We start from the raw sequence: 19,046 nt of genomic DNA on the forward strand, positions 1-19,046 counted from the left end.
GAGCTGGTAATGGAAAAGCGCCATAAGTCCATATGTTTTTACAGTCTATGGAAATACCACATTGTTAGCATGTTTTAACATGTTTTATCATGTTGCTAATATGATTTAACAGGATGTTAACATGTTTTGACATGTTGTTAGCATTAATTAGCATTTTGCTAACATGTTTTAACATGTTGTTAGCATTAATTAGCTAACAACTAATTGTTAGTTGTTAGCTAATTAACACGTTGCTAACATGGATTAGCATGTTGCTAACAGGTTTTAGCATGCTGTTAGCATTAATTAGCATGTCACTAGCATTGTTTAACATGGCAGTTTCTCAATATGCGTTCTTCAGCGATCTCGCGTCCTTGTGTTCTCGAACTTCATAATCATCAAAGTTCTATTCCAATACTCAAGAACGCAAGTACCGGGGACGCATGAAAGTGCCAGGATGTGTTCTTGGTATCGATGATGCATCGAATGCAGAGAGAGAATCGAACCATTAAAAATCCCAGAAGACGCTGCGGGCGGTCGACATACGGAAGCCTGTAAGCTTCAAACTTCTCATTTCTCACCATAGACTGTGGTTCTCACTTAAAGGGATACTCCACTTTTTTTGGAAATAGGCTCATTTTACATCTCCCCCAGAGTTAAACAGTTGAGTTTTACCGTTTTCGAATCCATTCAGCCGATCTCCGGGTCTGGCGGTACCACTTTTAGCATAGCTTAGCATAGATCATTGAATCGGACAAGACCATTAGCATCTCTATCAAAAAAATGACCAAAAAGTTTCGATATTTTTCCTATTTAAAACTTGACTCTTCTGTAGTTACAGGCGTAATGATATGACGCAGCGTCTGAAAGCAGCGTTGTTCACTGGTATTCTATGAAACCTTTACTAAGCACAGAACCATGGTTAATTGCACAGGAAAATCCACTAACTTTACCTAATTTGCCGGCTGAAACTACACAAACCTAGTCCCGGTCACGTTGGAAGTTACGGAGCTGGGGACTATTTTCAGGCGCTGCGTCATATCATTACGCCTGCTGGACTCATGGTACGGAAGCAAAGTTTCTTGATTATTACGCAGGAATGAGAGTATAGTTCCTAGCCATATCAGCCTAGAAAATCGCAACTTTACATTTTCCGTCGGTCTTAGTACACGGTGTAACTACAGAAGAGTCAAGTTTTAAATAGGAAAAATATTGAAACTCTTTGGTCATTTTTTTGAGAGAGATGCTAATGGTCTTGTCCGATTCAATGGTCTATGCTAAGCTATGCTAAAAGTGGTACCGTCAGACCCAGAGTTCGGCTGAATGGATTCGAAAACGGTAAAACTCAACTGTTGAACTCTGGGGGAGTTGTAAAATGAGCCTATTTCCAAAAAAAGTGGAGTATCCCTTTAAGAGATTCCTGCTGCAAGCTCACAATGCGTGTAGGCTCGTGAAAGTAAACATTCGTCTGTCAGTTTTGCTTAATTTGAATAAAGTGATAAAGACCTTAAGAAAGTGGCAGTATTTTTATTTGAATATTAAAAAAAATCGTAACATTGACAATGCATGGCTAATCATTTTCATAAACACACACGGTAAAATAAAAAATATATATACATTGATATGAAAACAATGTCTATAATAATATGAAAGAAATGTTTAATAGGTTGACATTTGTTTGTAATGTTATGTTTTATTTATTGTGCTTGTGGTCATGCTGAGATGGTCAGTTAATCAGCAAGATCGCAGCACATCTCAGTTCTCACAAAGATGGGTTCTGTGTCCTCGCGTCCTTCCAAGTTCGTTCTTTCAAGGTCGTCAGGCAAGACCGGTCTCAACGAGAACGCAAATCCGTTCCTTGTGTTCTTGGAATTGAGAAACAGCTGTCAGTTACTTAACATGTTTCTTACATTATTTAACACTCTTTTAACATGAATTAACATGTCGCTAGCATTAATTAACATGTCGCTAGCATGATTTAACATGTGGTTAACATGAATTACCATCCTGCTAACATGAATTAGCATGTCGCTAGCATTAATTAGCATGTCGCTAGCATGATTTAACATGTGGTTAACATGAATTACCATCCTGCTAACATGAATTAGCATGTCGCTAGCATTAATTAGCATGTCGCTAGCATGATTTAACATGTGGTTAACATGAATTACCATCCTGCTAACATGAATTAGCATTTTGCTAGCATGAATTAACATGTCACTAACATTATTTAGGATTAGGATGTTGGCTAACATGATTTAACATGTTTTGCTAACATGTTTTAACATATTTTAACATATTGCTTACATCAATTACTATTTTGCTAACATGATTAAACATGCTGTTAACATGAATTAGCATGTCGCTAGCATGATTTAACAAGTTTGCTAACATGTCCTAAGCTAGTTGCTAGGCTTTGTTAATGATAGATACATAGTGGACAAAGCTTAAATGCTTTATTAGAGTTATAAAGGTTGGACCCGAGTCTGGTGGTTGTAGCTTTAAAGCTGTAGGAGGAGATACAGTCTAAACTTTTGGTTTACCGTAAAAACTATAACTTTTACTCCACAAATTCCCCCAAAAATTTGATGCGTCCACAAATCCCTCATTAACAGACACACAAACCTTTGACGTTCAACATCATAGATCATTATGTTCCAGAGATCAATTCACCATAAAACTGTTTCAACTGACTAGATCTCACAAACGATGTAGATATTCAGATGAAATGACAAAATTAAAAAATATCGTAGTAGCCATTCATTAATTGTGCTGAGATGAGATTGTGTCTCATCTACGGTCAGGACAAAGAAAAAAAAAAAAACCCGGCTCATCTTACCCCATGTTACCCTTCCACTACAAAAATACCCGTACATTGATATTAAACAACATGTGCAGATATTATTATTTAATTACTATTTCTACTCTGTCCTTATATGACTTCAGCATTAAAACAGCGCCTCGGCCAGCTTTGGTAATCCAGCTTCTCACATTCCCAGCAAGTGTAGAGGAAAAAAACAAACACTCAGTAAGAGACCATAGTATGAATCAAAATTTATAATAAATCTGTGAATAATTATTTGCCTTTAACATCAGTAGTAATCATTAAAACCTTGCATATTTACACAAAGAGTCCTTAAGTAAAACAGTGCTGTGCCGTAATAGACACCATGAGCTGTGGCATTGAGACGAGAGTCTTGAGGAGTGAGGTCAGGCGTCCTGAAGCTCGTCCTCCTCGGGAGTCTGGGCGAGAAGAGTGCGGATCTCCTCCTCGTCGTTCAGGGGGTTTTCCTTGTACTCCTCCTTCAGCCACTCTCTGAACTGCACACACACACACATGAACAACTATCATCCAGCACTTCATTCACACATGCACAGAAAGTTGAGTGATTCTGATTAATGCAACCATATCCCAGCTGTGTTCATATTTATAGAAATCGCGTATTTACATTAAAACAAACATATTAACCCTATAACGCTACTGTATTTGATATGCAAATTTTGGTTACACTTTATTTTAAGGTGTCTTTGTTAGTGTAATTATATATTTAAGTAATAATAATTAACTACATGTACTTACAGGGTTAGGATTAGGTTTAGGTTGAGAATTAGTTGCATGCAATTATGCATAATTTATAGTTAAAACTATAGTTACTACATGTAATGTATGTAACAATGACATTGTAAAATAAAGTGTTACCCAAATTTCCAAGGCCTCTAAATGATTAACACAATGAAATCTTTGCTGAAAACCCTGTTGCTAACATGTTTTAGCATGAAATAGCAGGATTTTAACATGTTGTTAGCACAAACTAGCATTTTGCTAACATGTTGGCAACATGAATTAGCATGTCATTAACATTTAATATGTTGTTAACATTAATTAGCACGTTGCTAGCATGATTTAACATGTTAACATATTGCTAACATGAATTGCAATGTCACTAGCATTTTTTAGAATAGACATGTTGGCTAGCATGATAATGTAACATATACAACAATGACACTGTAAAATAAAGTGTTACCCAAATTAGTCTCTAAATTTTCAACACGGTAAAGACTTTGCTGAAAAACCCCTAATGCACACAATCTTCTACAGTCCTTCTGTCGTCTGACTGAGAGTTTAGACTTTTTTAGCATGTAAAAGGTCTTTTTACAGCTTCAGCTTATGCTTCATGTGTCTTTTTGCAGTGAAATCTTCACAGTTTTAATAAAGTAAACGTAAGAATCACTTATAATTTCAGTAATATTTCAAGATGAACACTTACTGGGGACTGAAGCAACTTAGCTTTACTTGACTATCCATAAATTATTTTGTTTTAGAAAAATCATGTTCAAATGTGAGTCTCAAATATGATCCATCAGGCTTTTGAGGAATCATCTCTCAATCATTGCGTTATAACTTTTAAAACTACAGAGCTTTGATTTTAAAACTACAGAGCTTTGATCATAAAACTAAGCATTTAAATATCAACTTACTAAGATATTATTGGAAGATATCGAGTGACGACTGATATTTACATGATTTTATGCAAGTAGTCGCTATACTCCTATAAAGATCTCATTGATTTACATGACAAACTATCAGACTTTTTTTTCCATATACATATCAGCATTTTCACCCAATTGCATATTTTTGCTCAGTTTGGGCCACTGAGCTCCCTAAGAATGAGTTTCACACTCTCACTATATTATATTTGAGCCATAAAAGCTTGATGTATCAAATATATATGCCAATTTTAGATTTTTCAGACTATTATTTAATGTCTGGCTTTACAGGTGTAGCGTCTGGACCAATCAGACACACACAAATTATTAATTATATTTAATGAATAATCCAGCAAACTCACTTTCCCAACAAAGGTCTATGAAACTTCCCCCAAAACTAACATCACAGGTGAAGCGAACACACTGGCAGAACGCGGTGTCCTGTTACAGGACACACTGAGACTGATAAGAGTTTTACGACCCCAAAAGGAATTTCCAGAGAGTTGTGACTCTCACTTAATTCTTGCTGAGAAGAAATAAACCCTTTTAATCCTATGTATTCTATATATAACCACTTGAGAAATGTATAAACATGCATCTAATTTTCCCATCTCATGATTTTCCTTTTATGTGGTTTGGCCTATGTCTTCATTCTCTCTTTTAAACTCTATTGGGTTAATGTTTCAGGCTTGCATACTATGGATAACCAAAATCATGTGTAGCATGTTTAGTCTCTATAAACTCCAATCTTCGTCCGCCATTTGTTAATTTACATTACATTTTGCTAACTTTGTGATGCATTAGTATTATAAGAATCTTGAAGATTCTTGTGTTAAACATCCAATCAAATTGCATGTTCAAAGGCCTGCTTGAACAAAAGGTCATAACGAAATTCCCTCCAAAGGGAACAACTTCTTATTGGCTCACACACCTCCAGAGGTGTGACATCTTCACACTTTACAAATCACTGATCACAAGATCACGCCTCTTACTCTCTTAGTCTTTCTGAAATGCTGACGTGAAGATGATGCTGAACTACAAGTTCCTAAGGACCCCCAAGCTTGTGCCAGGCTGCGGCCTTGTCTTTCCATTCACCAAAGATCCCACTGGTTCTCTCTCATCAAGACCACATCAGCAAAGATCAACTGGAGCCTCAACAAATTGCATCAGGACAGTTTAATTCAAATGGTACTTAGTCTCATTATTTGATGCATTAAGTCTCCTTACCCCTTTTAAAGAAGGGCGTGTTGGAACTAAACTGATGGTTTGCTCAAGGCTGTCGATCTGCTGAATTCCAAACAATGCTATAACTTCTTGCTTTCCTGTATTCTGCTTCAGCTCTCTTTCCCTTGGTAAACTGTATGCATGTATGTATGTGTATGTTAGAGTAATAAAGTCGTGTTCATATCACACGTAAAGTTGTCCGTGTCTCAAGCTCATACTGGAGTCCCTAATCATGCAGATTACAGGCTCTGAATAGTACCGTACAGTAAGAAAGACATTTCCCATACCCAGGAAAAGTACATTTCTTAGAATTAATAAACACTAAACACTGAGTGTTCACGGCATAAACAGGTTAATTGATTGTAATATTAATTTTACTACATTAAGTTAATTCTATTAACTACGGAAGCCCTGAACCACAACGTAAAAAACAAAACAAAATCCCCCAAAAAAAGAAGAATTCTAGCATTTCGAGATTAAAGTTGAAATACTTTATTCTTCGACTTTATTTTTCAAAGTCTCGACACGATCCCAGTCGAGGAATAAGAGTCTTATCTAGAGAAACCATAGCTCATTTTATAAGAAAATGGTAAACATTAATATACTTTGTATACTCAGTCGTGGATGTGCAAGACAAGCATTTGTGGTTAAAAAGTATATAAATGTGTTTTTTTATTTTATAAAATGGCAGATGGTTTGTGTAGATAAGACTCTTATTCCTCGGCTGGGATCGTGTCGAGACTTTGAAGCTGCACTGAAACTCACATTTGGACCCCATTGAAGTCACTATATGGAGAAAAATCCTGGAATGTTTTCCTCAAAAACCTTCATTTCTTTTCAAAAGACATAGTTAAGAAAGACATAAACATCTTGGATGACGTGGGGAGAGTAAATTATCAGTAAATCTTTATTCTGAAGTGAACTAATCCTTTAATACCCTTACTGGACGAATGCCGCATGCAATCTGTTTACATAAAGGCTCTCGCATTGCAATCCTCATATTACATATTGCCGACTCACTGTAGTGTTAGGTTTATCCTGAATGGACTTTTCGGACTCTAAAAGGTAAGAATGTAATGGTTTCTTCTTCACTCCAATTGTCGCTTCTTGTGTCACAAGTTTCAGTGTTTGAGGGGAAAAATATAAAATACTGTTCATACAGCGCACTGTGTTTCTGTGCCTGTGCAAAGTGAAGCAAAACCAGCCCAACTGCTGTTCAAAACCCACCCAATCATGGCCAAAACTAGCCCAAAACTAACCCACTTTACACATGTAAAACGTTCCTTAACCTGGGGTTAGAAGCAGGGTGTAGAACGACGATAACCCGGCACATAAACATGGTCATTGACATAATTCCAGGTCAATGTTTAAGTGGTCAGCTTTGTAAAAGATACTGCCACAATAACAGCAAACCTATTTGATTAGGATCATCCACCTTCGAACATGAACTCATGAGGTTCAAAAGGCACTGTTGGCTTAAGTTGAACTCACATCTTTGTTTTGGTGCTGCTAGCCACTGACAATGTCATTTCATTCATCACATGTGGAGGAATCACCTGCTGTAGTTGAGTGCTCTCAAACTCCTTCAGCTGGGTCTGGAAGCCCACGTTAGGTGAAGCACAGGGTCTTGCCAGCTTCACCGCGGCCAGAGCGTCCTCCCATCCCAGAGTAGTGACGGTCATAACGTACGCCACCACCAGCGTCACGCTGCGCGACACGCCAGCAAGACTGGATCACAGGAAATCAGAAATCAGCCACTCACTAACCCCATATCCACACTTAACACGTTTTCGTTTGAAAACACATCTTTTTCTCTCCGTTTTGGCCTTCCGTCCACACTGAGACTGCGTTTTTATTAAAGGGGGTGGTATAATGCCCTTTTCACAAGATGTAAAATACGTATTTTATGTCCCAAGAGTGTGTATGTGAAGTTTTAGCTCAAAATACCACAGATATTTTTATATGACATGTTAAAGTTGTCACTTTTTGAGGGTGAGCAAAAACGCACCGTTTTGTGTCTGTTCCTTTAAATGCAAATGAGCTGCTGCTACCGGCACAGGGGGCGGAGCTTCAAGAGCTGGCACTCACACAGACATACACTGAATTTCAAAAACGTTTAGCCTTTTATGTTCAAACCGGATTCAGACAATGATGGAGAGACTCAAGAAGAAGTGACAACATGTAGAGGCAACAGGACATTTCTGAATGATTAATTGATGAATTTATGTAGCTTATGTGTAGTTATCTTCTAGTCATTGATTAGCATATTCTGTCTTGATCATCTATAAATCGTGTTCAGGGGGCGGGGTTTACATAAACGGAGGAATGTCATGTAGTCCCTACCAGCTGTTTGTTGTAGTCCTTAAAGGGTTAGTTCACCCAAAAATGAAAATTCTGTCAGTAATTACTCACCCTCATGTTGTTCCAACCGCGTAAGACCTTCGTTCATCTTCGGAACACAAATTAAGATATTTTTGATGAAATCTGAGTGCTGGATTCACTCCTCCATAGGCTGCTAGGTGGCCCAAACTTGCTGGCCCAGAAAAGTTATTAAAGAGATCGTTAATATAGTCCAAGTGACTACAGTGGCTCAATCTTAAGTATATCAAGCGACGAGAATACTTTTTGTGCGCAAAAACAAACAAAAATAACGATTTTATTCCACTATTCATTTCCTTCTCTCTGGGCCTCGTAGTGTTTTTGCGCTGCGCGTCACACACATGACCAGCGTCGGCCAATAGTGAGCCTACGTGGTGACGTGTAACACAGACGCGCTGCGCAAAAACACTACGAGGCCCAGAGAGAAGGAAATGAATAGTGGAATAAAATCGTTATTTTTGTTTGTTTTTGCGCACAAAAAGTATTCTCGTCGCTTGATATACTTAAGATTGAGCCACTGTAGTCACTTGGACTATATTAACGATCTCTTTAATAACTTTTCTGGGCCAGCAAGTTTGGGCCACCTAGCAGCCTATGGAGGAGTGAATCCAGCACTCAGATTTCATCAAAAATATCTTAATTTGTGTTCCGAAGATGAACGAAGGTCTTACGCGGTTGGAACAACATGAGGGTGAGTAATTACTGACAGAATTTTCATTTTTGGGTGAACTAACCCTTTAAAAAGCGATTTCTTTAAAAGCAAATATCTCCCTTTGCTTTGAACTTCGAGCGTTGGAACTTTGCAGATGTTGTTTATGCTCAAACAGCAACATTACACACTAAATAAAGTTAGAAAAGTGAAATAATAATCAACGAAGCTTTTTGAAAATGCTCTCCAAAGTGTTTAGATTTGGAAACGCCGTTTTCGTGTTGTAGTGTGGACTGTCAAAACGGAGGTATTTAAAAACGATGATGTAAGTTTAGTCATGTGACGCATATTGTACCAATAGATATTCATGTTTATACTGGTATTGTGCCTGTTATGTGCTATTCACTTTCACACTGTTGCTAAAATATGTTACTTTGCACACTCTTCATATCACTGTCCTACAAACATGAGAGAATTTACTCACATTTGCTGTCCTGTGGCAAAACATGAGCAGTTTTAGCGTTTTAGACCAAACATATAATGGTGAGTGAGTGCGACCTGGACGCATCAGTGAACGCTGAGATATTTTGCTAAATAAAATGATCCTGTCAGAAGAATTTGCGCGATAACTTCGTTATTTATTTTTCCGTCTGTATCATCTCCGTGAGCTTCTGTGAGGTTTTACGCATGCGCAGTAAAGTGGATTTAGCGTTTTTCTCATCCACACTGAAACGCCTGAAAACGCTAGTGTGGACCGAGAGTGTATTTAAAGGAAAAAGCTGTTTTCAAACGTATCCGGATTAATATAGACGTAGCCTAAGTTTCTTTTACTGATTTGATTCTATATTTCCACAAAATGTTAGACAATAAAATAACTACAGGACGATACGACATAATGATTACTGCGGTTTGTTTAGGTTAGGGATTAGAACGAGCCCCAAACCCTAAGCGTTCAACTTCGTAGGTTCACATTTCAAAGTTCAAACCTCATTATGTTTTCCAGAATGAAGCACTCTACACATATGCTGCATTATATTCTCATATCAAACAGAGAGGCTCGTGTTTACTGTTGTTTTTGGGAAGTTCAAAAATAGCCGTCCCCCCTTGACACCTAGTTATCAGCTGTTCACATTATCACACTGGGCTCGATTAGGGCTGGTATCTTGGTTGTGTGCACATTTTGCTTCCTCTTAAGGTAGGCTCTTATGTCTTGGTGCATGCAACCATAAGGGTCTACTAACATCAGTTAATTTACAGTGTAGATATCAATTGTTAGAGGACATACAGTACAAACAGGGCTTGACATAACTTTTTTTGCTCACCAGCCACTGTGGCCACTCAGCATTTTCACTGGCCAACAATTTGGCATCGATACCATGGGGAAAAACTGCCATATATATCTTTAATATTATCTCGTAATGTGGCAGCAGGATTATTAGGCTGCTGTCACTTTAATACCTGAAGCATGGATACATTATACTGTTACACATGCATTTTCTTTCTCAACCGTTTACGTTCTCTTAAAACATAACAGACTGTGTTTACGTGAATACTCGCCAAGACCGGCATTTTGCCATTATTTTGTGCGTATTTGACTGTTTAAGTGCAATAAACAGCAAAAAAGAACTCAATTTAGTACTGAGAGGCGGCTTTATGTTTGCGCCCTGTAGTTGTGAGCCCAAAATCTGCGGAAAATGAGTATTGGAAGCATTTCAGATATGTCGGTATCCGATAAAAACGATATTTTTGACAACACTAAATTGCACTTAATAATTTCAGATGCCCTTTTAAAAGACTACAATTGAAAAATGTATATATTTTATATAAAATTCAACCCACCAAAGTGGCTAGTAGGAGTGAAATGTCAATGTCAAGCCCTACATACAAACCTCTCACTTACCAGTGAACTAGACAGCCCTCCCCCTTCAATCGGGACTCGTGCATGAACATAATGCTCTTCTTAAAATGCTGAATGCTGTGGAAGGGAAAGAGACCATTTTTTTCAACCACATGTAGGTCTATACAGAGGTGACACAAATGTGAAGGATGCTGAAAGGAAATATAACCTCTTTTAATGCAGTAATATCATATTTGGACACTGAAGACACACTTAATGTATGAATGTCAAAGATTTGTTTTGACATTTTGTTATCTAATGCATTGACATTCAGGCAGTAAGTGTGGCTTATTTAGAAGAAATGTTTGTTTTTATTTATTTTTTTATAATGAAAGTCAATGGGGTCCAAAACAACTTTTGCTGTAACACTGATGCATTTTTCCAAATATCTTCTTTTGTGTTAGACAGAAGAAGAAAAATCATACAGGTTTGGAACAACATGAGGGGGAGTAAATTATATAAATGTTTGGGTTATATTTAGTCAGTTTTGGTTCATCTACACGTCGCTGACAGCGCTGTTCCTCCAGTGGCAGAAGGGTTGTAACAGTACACAGAGAATTACGAGACATCCAGTATAAATGATGTTTTCCAGATCCAGATTGCTCAAAGCGGCTGGCCGGTCTACAATACAATTTTTACTCCCTTCACAGTTCCAGTCAAAGTTTATGTAGGCTTGATACTGACACTCAAATGAGTATGTATTGAAATGCTCAAAACATTTCAGTGCTGAGTTCAAGCTGAGTCAGTATTGTATGTGAAACAGCGTTAAAACACTGGCCAAAATATAACATTTAATTAGAAATGATCAAATGTATCGTTCCGGTCCTTGATTCTGATTGGTTGTCGCATTCGAAGCCGCTGTGAATTAGGCTACTCTACAAGCATACACCAAATAAATATTCAGTGGAATGAAGTATTTGAGTAAAGGTAATTAGTTACTGTACTTTTTGTCTACCTTGTAGTCTTTACTCCAGTGCATGTGTGATATTACATTACTTTACTCACCCAAACGTGTCAACAAGGCTACGTTACGTGGATGCGAGTGCATTAGCAGGTAGTTGTGAATCGCAGGTGTTTGATATATGAGATGAGAGCATGACTGCAGTCGGTGATGAGGCAGAAACCAGCATGTCCAGTGCAAGCAGACTTCAACTACTTGCTTTTACTTCACATTATATATGCATTATATTGAAGAGAACTTTTTGAAGGTTATGGCTTACTTATGGCCTCTTTGAGCACTTGAGCTTAACAGAGACTTGAGTGTTTGTAGACGTTTAAGAGGCTGTTGTGTCGACCTTTATATATTGCAATATTGTGGTGTTCAGATTTAGTTTATTTTTAGAAAATAAACAGATTGCTCTCCTCACAAATGAACTATTTCTTGTTTTTCACTGGCATGTCTCTTACATTCAGTACGAGTAAAGTACAATTAAAATCAGATACTTTCACCCCCAGTTTCACAGACAAGGCTTAAGTCTAGTCTCAGACTAAAATGCAAGTTTGAGCTGTTTAAACTGAAAGCAATTTGCACTGACATATCTTAAAATAGGGCAGTGCCACTGTTTTGTCTCAAGATCATTAATGTGCCCATTAGTAATGTGTTTTTTTTTGTGTGTTTTTTTTTTTTCTAAGGCATGTTTATTTAAGATTCTTAAATGCCCTAATTGAACGAATCCTGACTTAATCTCAGCCCTGTCTTTGATTTTTGGGTGAACTAACCCTTCACCTATTGTGCTCTACTTGTTCTTGGTCCCACACTTTTTGACCAATGAAATTCCTATATTTTTAATTTATTTTTTTAAGACACTGGTATTTCCACTTACATGTAGGGTACCAATCTTTTGATTTGATATATTTAAGTGATTATGCTTTTTAATGCACAAAATGAGCCAGATGGACAGAATGATGGACAGGTTCTGCTCTACACAAGCACTCGCAAAGATAATTTAGAGCAGAGCAAAACTGGAAAATCCGATCCAATACAGATATTTTCACAACTTGTTTAATTATAAAATTCCCTGATATTTACAGGTTTTCCATGATCTGGACAGGTTGGTCAAGTCTCCACAACATTATGCTATGACTGTTGAAGAGGATTCTGTGGTGAAGTAAATACTACAGATAACACAAATGTCATTTCTCTAAGTTAGTTAGAATTTTGCAATAATTCAACGGCCCAGAGTCCATTACTCCGCTTATACTACTATGGTCACCACATCTCAAACATTGTCCAGATGATGCATTTCAAGATGTTTGTGAGGTTTTTGTCCTTAAAATGCTCTTGTGTGTGGGACTCATTTCTTACGCATCTCATCCCAAGCCTTATTCCAAAACGTCATCTTAGAGCTCGTAACCCAATGATAGCAGTGTAATGCAGTTATTAGAGAGAGAGAGAGAGATTAAGCGTGTGAATTATCTTAGTCTGTGCGTCTCTCAACAGTGTTCGGCACCAGCGTCTATTAATAGCAAAACTATGTTTATCTGCACCTCGCTAGAAAGAAACGTCTTTTAAGTTGCTAAAGTATTTTAATGAGAAAATCATCAGAGCAGCGCTGACAACACACGAGTGTGTGTATGTACTGTACGTGTGTGTGTTTGACTGGAAGAGAGAGAGCAATGAAGAGAGATGTGCTTTTCCATAATAACTAATAACTTGCAAAATACATAATAAAACATGATTTTTTGGCAAAATAAAATATGGAAATAATTGGTCTTTTTTTATCCTATTGTTCACTATATTTATGTCCTTGGTCAGCGTTGTTGTGGGTTTAGGTTCTGTGGGCTGTAAAGACCTTTGAAATAACTTGAAATCATTTGGCGAAGTGATATGGACCTGTAATGCGGTCGAGACCTGCTGGAACTACTTTAGCCGCGCGTTTCCCTGAAAATAAGTGCACACCTTAGAACGTTTGTCAACCAATCAGAATCAAGCATTCAACAGCCCCGTAGTATAAAGTCTAATTATCAACATTATAACATTAAGTAAAAGCTACTAAACTTTCTGATACTGGTGTTCCCATCATGCACTGGGGCATGCATAATTAATAAGGTTGCATTTTCCCTGTTTTCCAGCTGTTTTCCACTGTTTTATAATTTGTTGTTAAGTTTAGTAACATCTGGAGTAAATTTTCTCCTCAAAATGACACATTCATACTCAAAAATGATCCAACGAACGTTACTGTTATTGTCTATTGTGTCCCAAGCATTGAGATCTCTGTGTTCGGGTGGGTACCACATTACTTCTTGTCTACACAATATCTACTGCATTATTTATTAAGATGTTCTAAGTAAAGCTTACACTTTAAAAGCATGGCTTAATTCAGTGTGATATTGTTTCGTATTGCAAAGTAAACTTCAAGTAAGTACAAATTACTCCACAAACTTTAACTGGACAAGTTAATGTTACTGGTAACACTTTACAATAAGGTTCATTAGTTAACATTAGTTAACTACCTTAGTTAACATGAACTAAGAATGAACAATACTTCTACAGCATTAACTAAAATTGATTTCAACATTTACTAATACTCTATTAAAATCAAAGGTTGTATTTGTTAACATTAGTTAATGCATTGAACTAACATGAACAGCTGTATTTTCATAAACTAATATTAACAAAATTAATAAATACAGGAATTGCTCATGGTTAGTTCGTGTTAGTTAATACATTAACGTTAACTAATGAACCTTATTTTAAAGTGTATCCAAGTTATTTTCTTTGTTAATTTTCTGAACTTACTCCATATGTGAAATTTACTTAAAAAATGAACTACATTTTACTTATTGTTCTTTTTTCAGTGTACGATGGGTTTGGAGGACATGTTGGGTATCTTCTTCCTAAAACCTTATGTGTGTTTAAGAATACACTTAACATATTGTCCCTAACATAATAAAACCTTTTTTTGCATTGTCTTCCTATTTGAATATCCTACTAGCAACAAAACACAGATATTGTTCTGCTTGAAACTGTCCAGTTAGTGTCTGTCAAGAAATCCAGAAATCTGACTGTGGTTTCTCTAAAGCATCAACAACACGGTCAGGTACGGTAGCGTTTCCTCCAGAACATCCATCCTTTTGACAGGACCAGGATGAGAAAGGGTTGGGTTTGTCCAGTTTGGTTAAAGAGGGTCAGTTTCACATTACGCATGGCCGGGTTTCGCAGGCTCGTAAAGGGTGACAAGAGGGCTGATGGTAAAGGGGTGATATAAATAAAGGCGTAGTGAGACCAAGGCATCACTGCAGAACCCAGCTCATAACTTCCTTCCTGAACCAAGAGAGCCACAAGAGGAAGTGTGCGTATGTGCGGGTCTCTACGTGCTTGTGTGTGTGTGTGTGTGTGTGTGTGTGTGTGTGTGTGTGTGTGTCTGTTAATACATGTGCGCTCAAGGGTGAAACTAGTTTGATATGGCATGTAAAAACCAACATCACAGACTGAGTGTAATGAAGGGAACTGCATGTGTAAATGCAGAACTTATGAAAAGCATTGACATCTCCAGGTTGCCACAGTTACTCGCGCTGCCCACTGGCGGCCAGCTATTAGCCAACATGCCCGTCAGAAATACACCAAGCTATACTTACAGGTTTTGTGTGGGCGAATCTGCTGCTGGGATACAAAGATAAGTCATCTCCTAAAGAAATGGAGGAAAGACATGGATGTGCTTTAATATGTCTCTAAATCACATGTGATGGAGCAAAACACAAGTATGAAACAGAGAGAGTTTCATGTCAAATGACCTTTTGGTTCACAGGTTCATTTTCAATAATAAACCCAAAACATCGGCACTCTCATAGCACATGCATACATGCTGCAGCATCATTTATTGTTTTATTTTCCTTTGTGCAAGAGCATGTCAAAATATGTGTGTACACTGTCAACAAATCTCAACTCATATTGGTTCTTTTTTTGCATGGCTTTTTGTTTTGTTTTACTTACTCCCAAACTTTAGATAACTATGACCAAATATCATTTTTTTAGTGAATTGAGTTTAGTTTACTAAAATCAAAAAAGAAATGCTTTTAGCACTAGTAAACGGGAGCAGGCTTATTTTCCTGTAAGAGAAGTCCATCGCTGAGGAAGAGTATCTGCAGAATTTAAGACTTTTTAAGACCTGCACAAATGAAATGAGCCGTTTCTACAGAACAAACCCATATAATCTCACTATAAATCTTGTATCTCAGATACTTAAAGGAGTAGTTCACTTCAGAATGAAAATTTCCTTATAATTTACTCTCCCCCACGTCATCCAAGATGATCATGTCTTTCTTCAGTGGAAAAGAAATGAAGGTTTTTGAGGAAAACATTCCAGGATTGTTCTCCATACAGTGACTTCAATGGGGTCCAAATGTGAGTTTCAGTGCAGCTTCAAAGTCTCGACACGATCCAGCCGAGGAATACGAGTCTTATCTAGACAAACCATCTGCCATTTAATAAAAAATAAATAAACATTTATATACTTTTTAACCACAAATGTTGACCAAAAACCTTCATTTCTTTTCCACTGAAGAAAGAAAGACATGGACATCTTGGATGACGTGGAGGTGAGCAAATTATCAGGAAATTTTAATTCTGAAGTGAACTACTCCTTTACTTAAACAGGCTGCAACACACATTCAGCTGCTAAACAGGGTAAGATACTGAGAATGTAGTATGTCGTCATTCAGCTGGCTTGACACTGATCTCGTATGTGTGCATCAAAAGCTTCTTTATATTTTGAAGAGATGAAGTAATGAGTCGAACAACCTGTAGAATGGGAGCGGCGGTGTCATGGATGGAGAGGATGTGCGTGATGTTGTTTCTCGCTAATTGCTCCCTGTCTCTGGCATCTGTAAAAAAGAAAAATATAAAAATAAACACATTTATCATCTTTTCTAAACATGCACCTTATTGAAAATGGTGTTTTCGCTTCCGGTGTTGTCCATTCTTACCTTTGAAGTTACCCAAGTACAGGTCTGACAGAACCTGGGACAACACAAGCAGGATAGTTAGTTCAGTCACAGACAGACCAAAGTAACAAAAACTACATCTTACAGCACTAAAAAAAAAGAGATCACTGATGTGTTTAAAGGGATACTCCAGCAGGGAGTCCAGCAGGCGTAATGATATGACGCAGCGCCTGAAAATAGTCCCCAGCTCGGTAACTTCCAACGTGACCGGGACTAAGTTTGTCTAACCTATTAGACCTATTTTCAGGCGCTGCGTCATATCATTACGCCTGCTGGACTCATGGTACGGCAGCAAAGTTTCTTGATTATTACGCAGGAATGAGAGTATAGTTCCTAGCCATATCAGCCTAGAAAATCGCAACTTTTCATTTTCCGTCGGTCTTAGTACACGGTGTAACTACAGAAGAGTCAAGGTTTAAATAGGAAAAATATCGAATCTCTTTGGTCATTTTTTTTTTGAGAGATGCTAATGGTCTTGTCCGGTTCAATTCATTATGCTAAGCTATGCTAAAAGTGGTACCGCCAGACCCGGAGATCGGCTGAATGGATTCGAAAACGGTAAAACTCAACTGTTTAACTCTGGGGGAGTTGTAAAATGAGCCTATTTCCAAAAAAAGTGGAGTATCCCTTTAAAGTCACCATAAAATCTAAATGGAATATTCTTGTTTTTTACTTGGAATATTTCAGTATTTATTCTGTTCACTCAATAGGGGGGAAAAGACTCTCAACTTCCATTTCATGTTGCCTTTAAAGTCCCCACGAAACCGAAAACATTAACATGCCCCGCCCCCAACCCGTCGCTCACATGAAACCATGGCAACAATTAGCAAACGGTAACATTTTCTACAATTCAGCGATAACACACAAGGATGACAGAATGTTGCTAAGGTGCTTATGTGCGGTTGCTATGAGCGATTTTTAGCACAATGCTGTGCAGATGTTTCGAGTCGCTGTCTGGGTGTTGTGTGCTGTTGCCAGAGCATTGCTATGTGGTTGCTAAGGTGGTCTAGTTGTTAGCACACTGCTAAGTGGTTGCTATGGTGCTCTGGGTGGTTACCAGCACGTTGCTATGCAGTTGCTAAGGTGTTCCAAGTGGTTCCTAGCAGTTGGTGGTTGCTAGCGTGTTGTTGCTAACTTAGCGTGTTGTTGCTGGTTTATAGCTAGTTGCTTACTGGCCTAAGTAAAAAAAAAAAAAAGAGTCCATCTTCAAGTGATAGCCCATTATCTGTGTGATATTATATATATATATATATATATCCTTTTTAATAGTCAAAACAAAGTAACCGCAGATCTCCTCAACAAAACACATGGTTTGAGGAATCATTCAAGGGGCACAACCGTCACAAAGTTTCATACTTATTGGTTTGTTCAAATCTCTAGCCCAAAGTATGAGCAACAGTGACGCTTTCCTCAGCCAACACCACTAATAAACACAAACACTTGAAAGGCAGCGTCGTGTTTTGTTCGTGTTGAAGGCGCATCAATTCATCTCACATCCATCGATCGATAATCCCTCTCAAACTCACAGACGTAAAGCACTACAGAAGAAGGAGATGAGGGAAGCGTGTCCATATACCTTATTTATTCCGTTTCCCATGCCACGCTGTTTGTTGCAGTGGCTAGTGTTTCAGGAGTCCGCTTGAACGAGGCTTGTATCACTATCAACAGTTTTTAATCGCTATAAACGCTCACAACACAAGCCTAACAACCAACTTGTCGTGTATACACTCAAATCTGTGTCGAGTTCCTGGACGAGGCTCTCTTAAAGGCACAGTACACAAATAACAGACACCAATTCTGTCCATGTTCTTGATGCTATCAGGACTGTTTTAAAGTGAAATAACTCTATTTCACAACTAAATTAGTAAATATTAAGTTTAAAAACACAGTTGTCTTTTAAATGTGGTTATTGTAGTCTAAGTGTCATCAATGTGACTTCTCTGCAAAATGGGTAAATATATGAATACATTATGGAGAACGATGACAAAGAGGACATTTTTTTTTTTTTATAACCGTTTTCTGCAAGCTTATACGTTATAAGCCAATAAAAAAATTCAAATTCATTTATTTAAATATATTTCACATCTTGGAGGACGATAAAAAAAGAGGACAATTTTCATATAACAGTTTTCTGGAAAGCGTGATTCTGATGGGTCAATCCATTGTAAATCAGTGCTGAAAATGTCACTCCACTGTCTCTACAAGTAAGCCCATCAAATATTGCTATTTATTTATTTATTTATATTCAATTTGCTCCATCCCCCTACAAAAACCTTTGATTTGAACATTTACTTTGACACTGATGCATAATTTTTTAAAGTTTACAAACATTCGCTGTTTATTTACTTATAACAATAAGCTAATAAATGTTCAATTGGTGAACATCAGTTAATTTAATAAGCTGACATCACTATAGCGGTCTCGTGATCTGTTTTTCTGCTGTTGATTATGTTTGTCTGCCTGAATTTTACTTTCACTTTGTAAACT

The 19,046-nt window shown here is 37.5% G+C and overlaps 1 protein-coding gene across 2 annotated transcripts; it reads right to left on the reverse strand.

The window, feature by feature from the left end:
- Window positions 1-1,490: 1,490 nt before the first annotated feature.
- Window positions 1,491-18,317, reverse strand: dusp22b (dual specificity phosphatase 22b). Of its 2 annotated transcripts, none has more exons than XM_082174128.1 (7): window positions 18,136-18,317; window positions 16,542-16,575; window positions 16,357-16,439; window positions 15,195-15,244; window positions 10,620-10,694; window positions 7,248-7,419; window positions 1,491-3,337 (listed from the first exon to the last, which is right to left on the reverse strand). In XM_082174128.1, the coding sequence occupies exons 1-7, from the start codon at window positions 18,154-18,156 to the stop codon at window positions 3,116-3,118; spliced, it is 657 nt and encodes a 218-aa protein (XP_082030254.1). In that variant the 5' UTR covers window positions 18,157-18,317; the 3' UTR covers window positions 1,491-3,115. The 2 variants fall into 2 exon arrangements, with proteins under 2 accessions (XP_082030254.1, XP_082030255.1); XM_082174129.1 differs by having other exon boundaries at window positions 3,022-3,300; window positions 18,136-18,314.
- Between the last annotated feature and the right edge of the window lie 729 nt (window positions 18,318-19,046).

This window comes from Leuciscus leuciscus (assembly GCF_965113295.1).
Source record: "Leuciscus leuciscus genome assembly, chromosome: 6".
Lineage (NCBI taxonomy): Eukaryota > Metazoa > Chordata > Actinopteri > Cypriniformes > Leuciscidae > Leuciscus > Leuciscus leuciscus.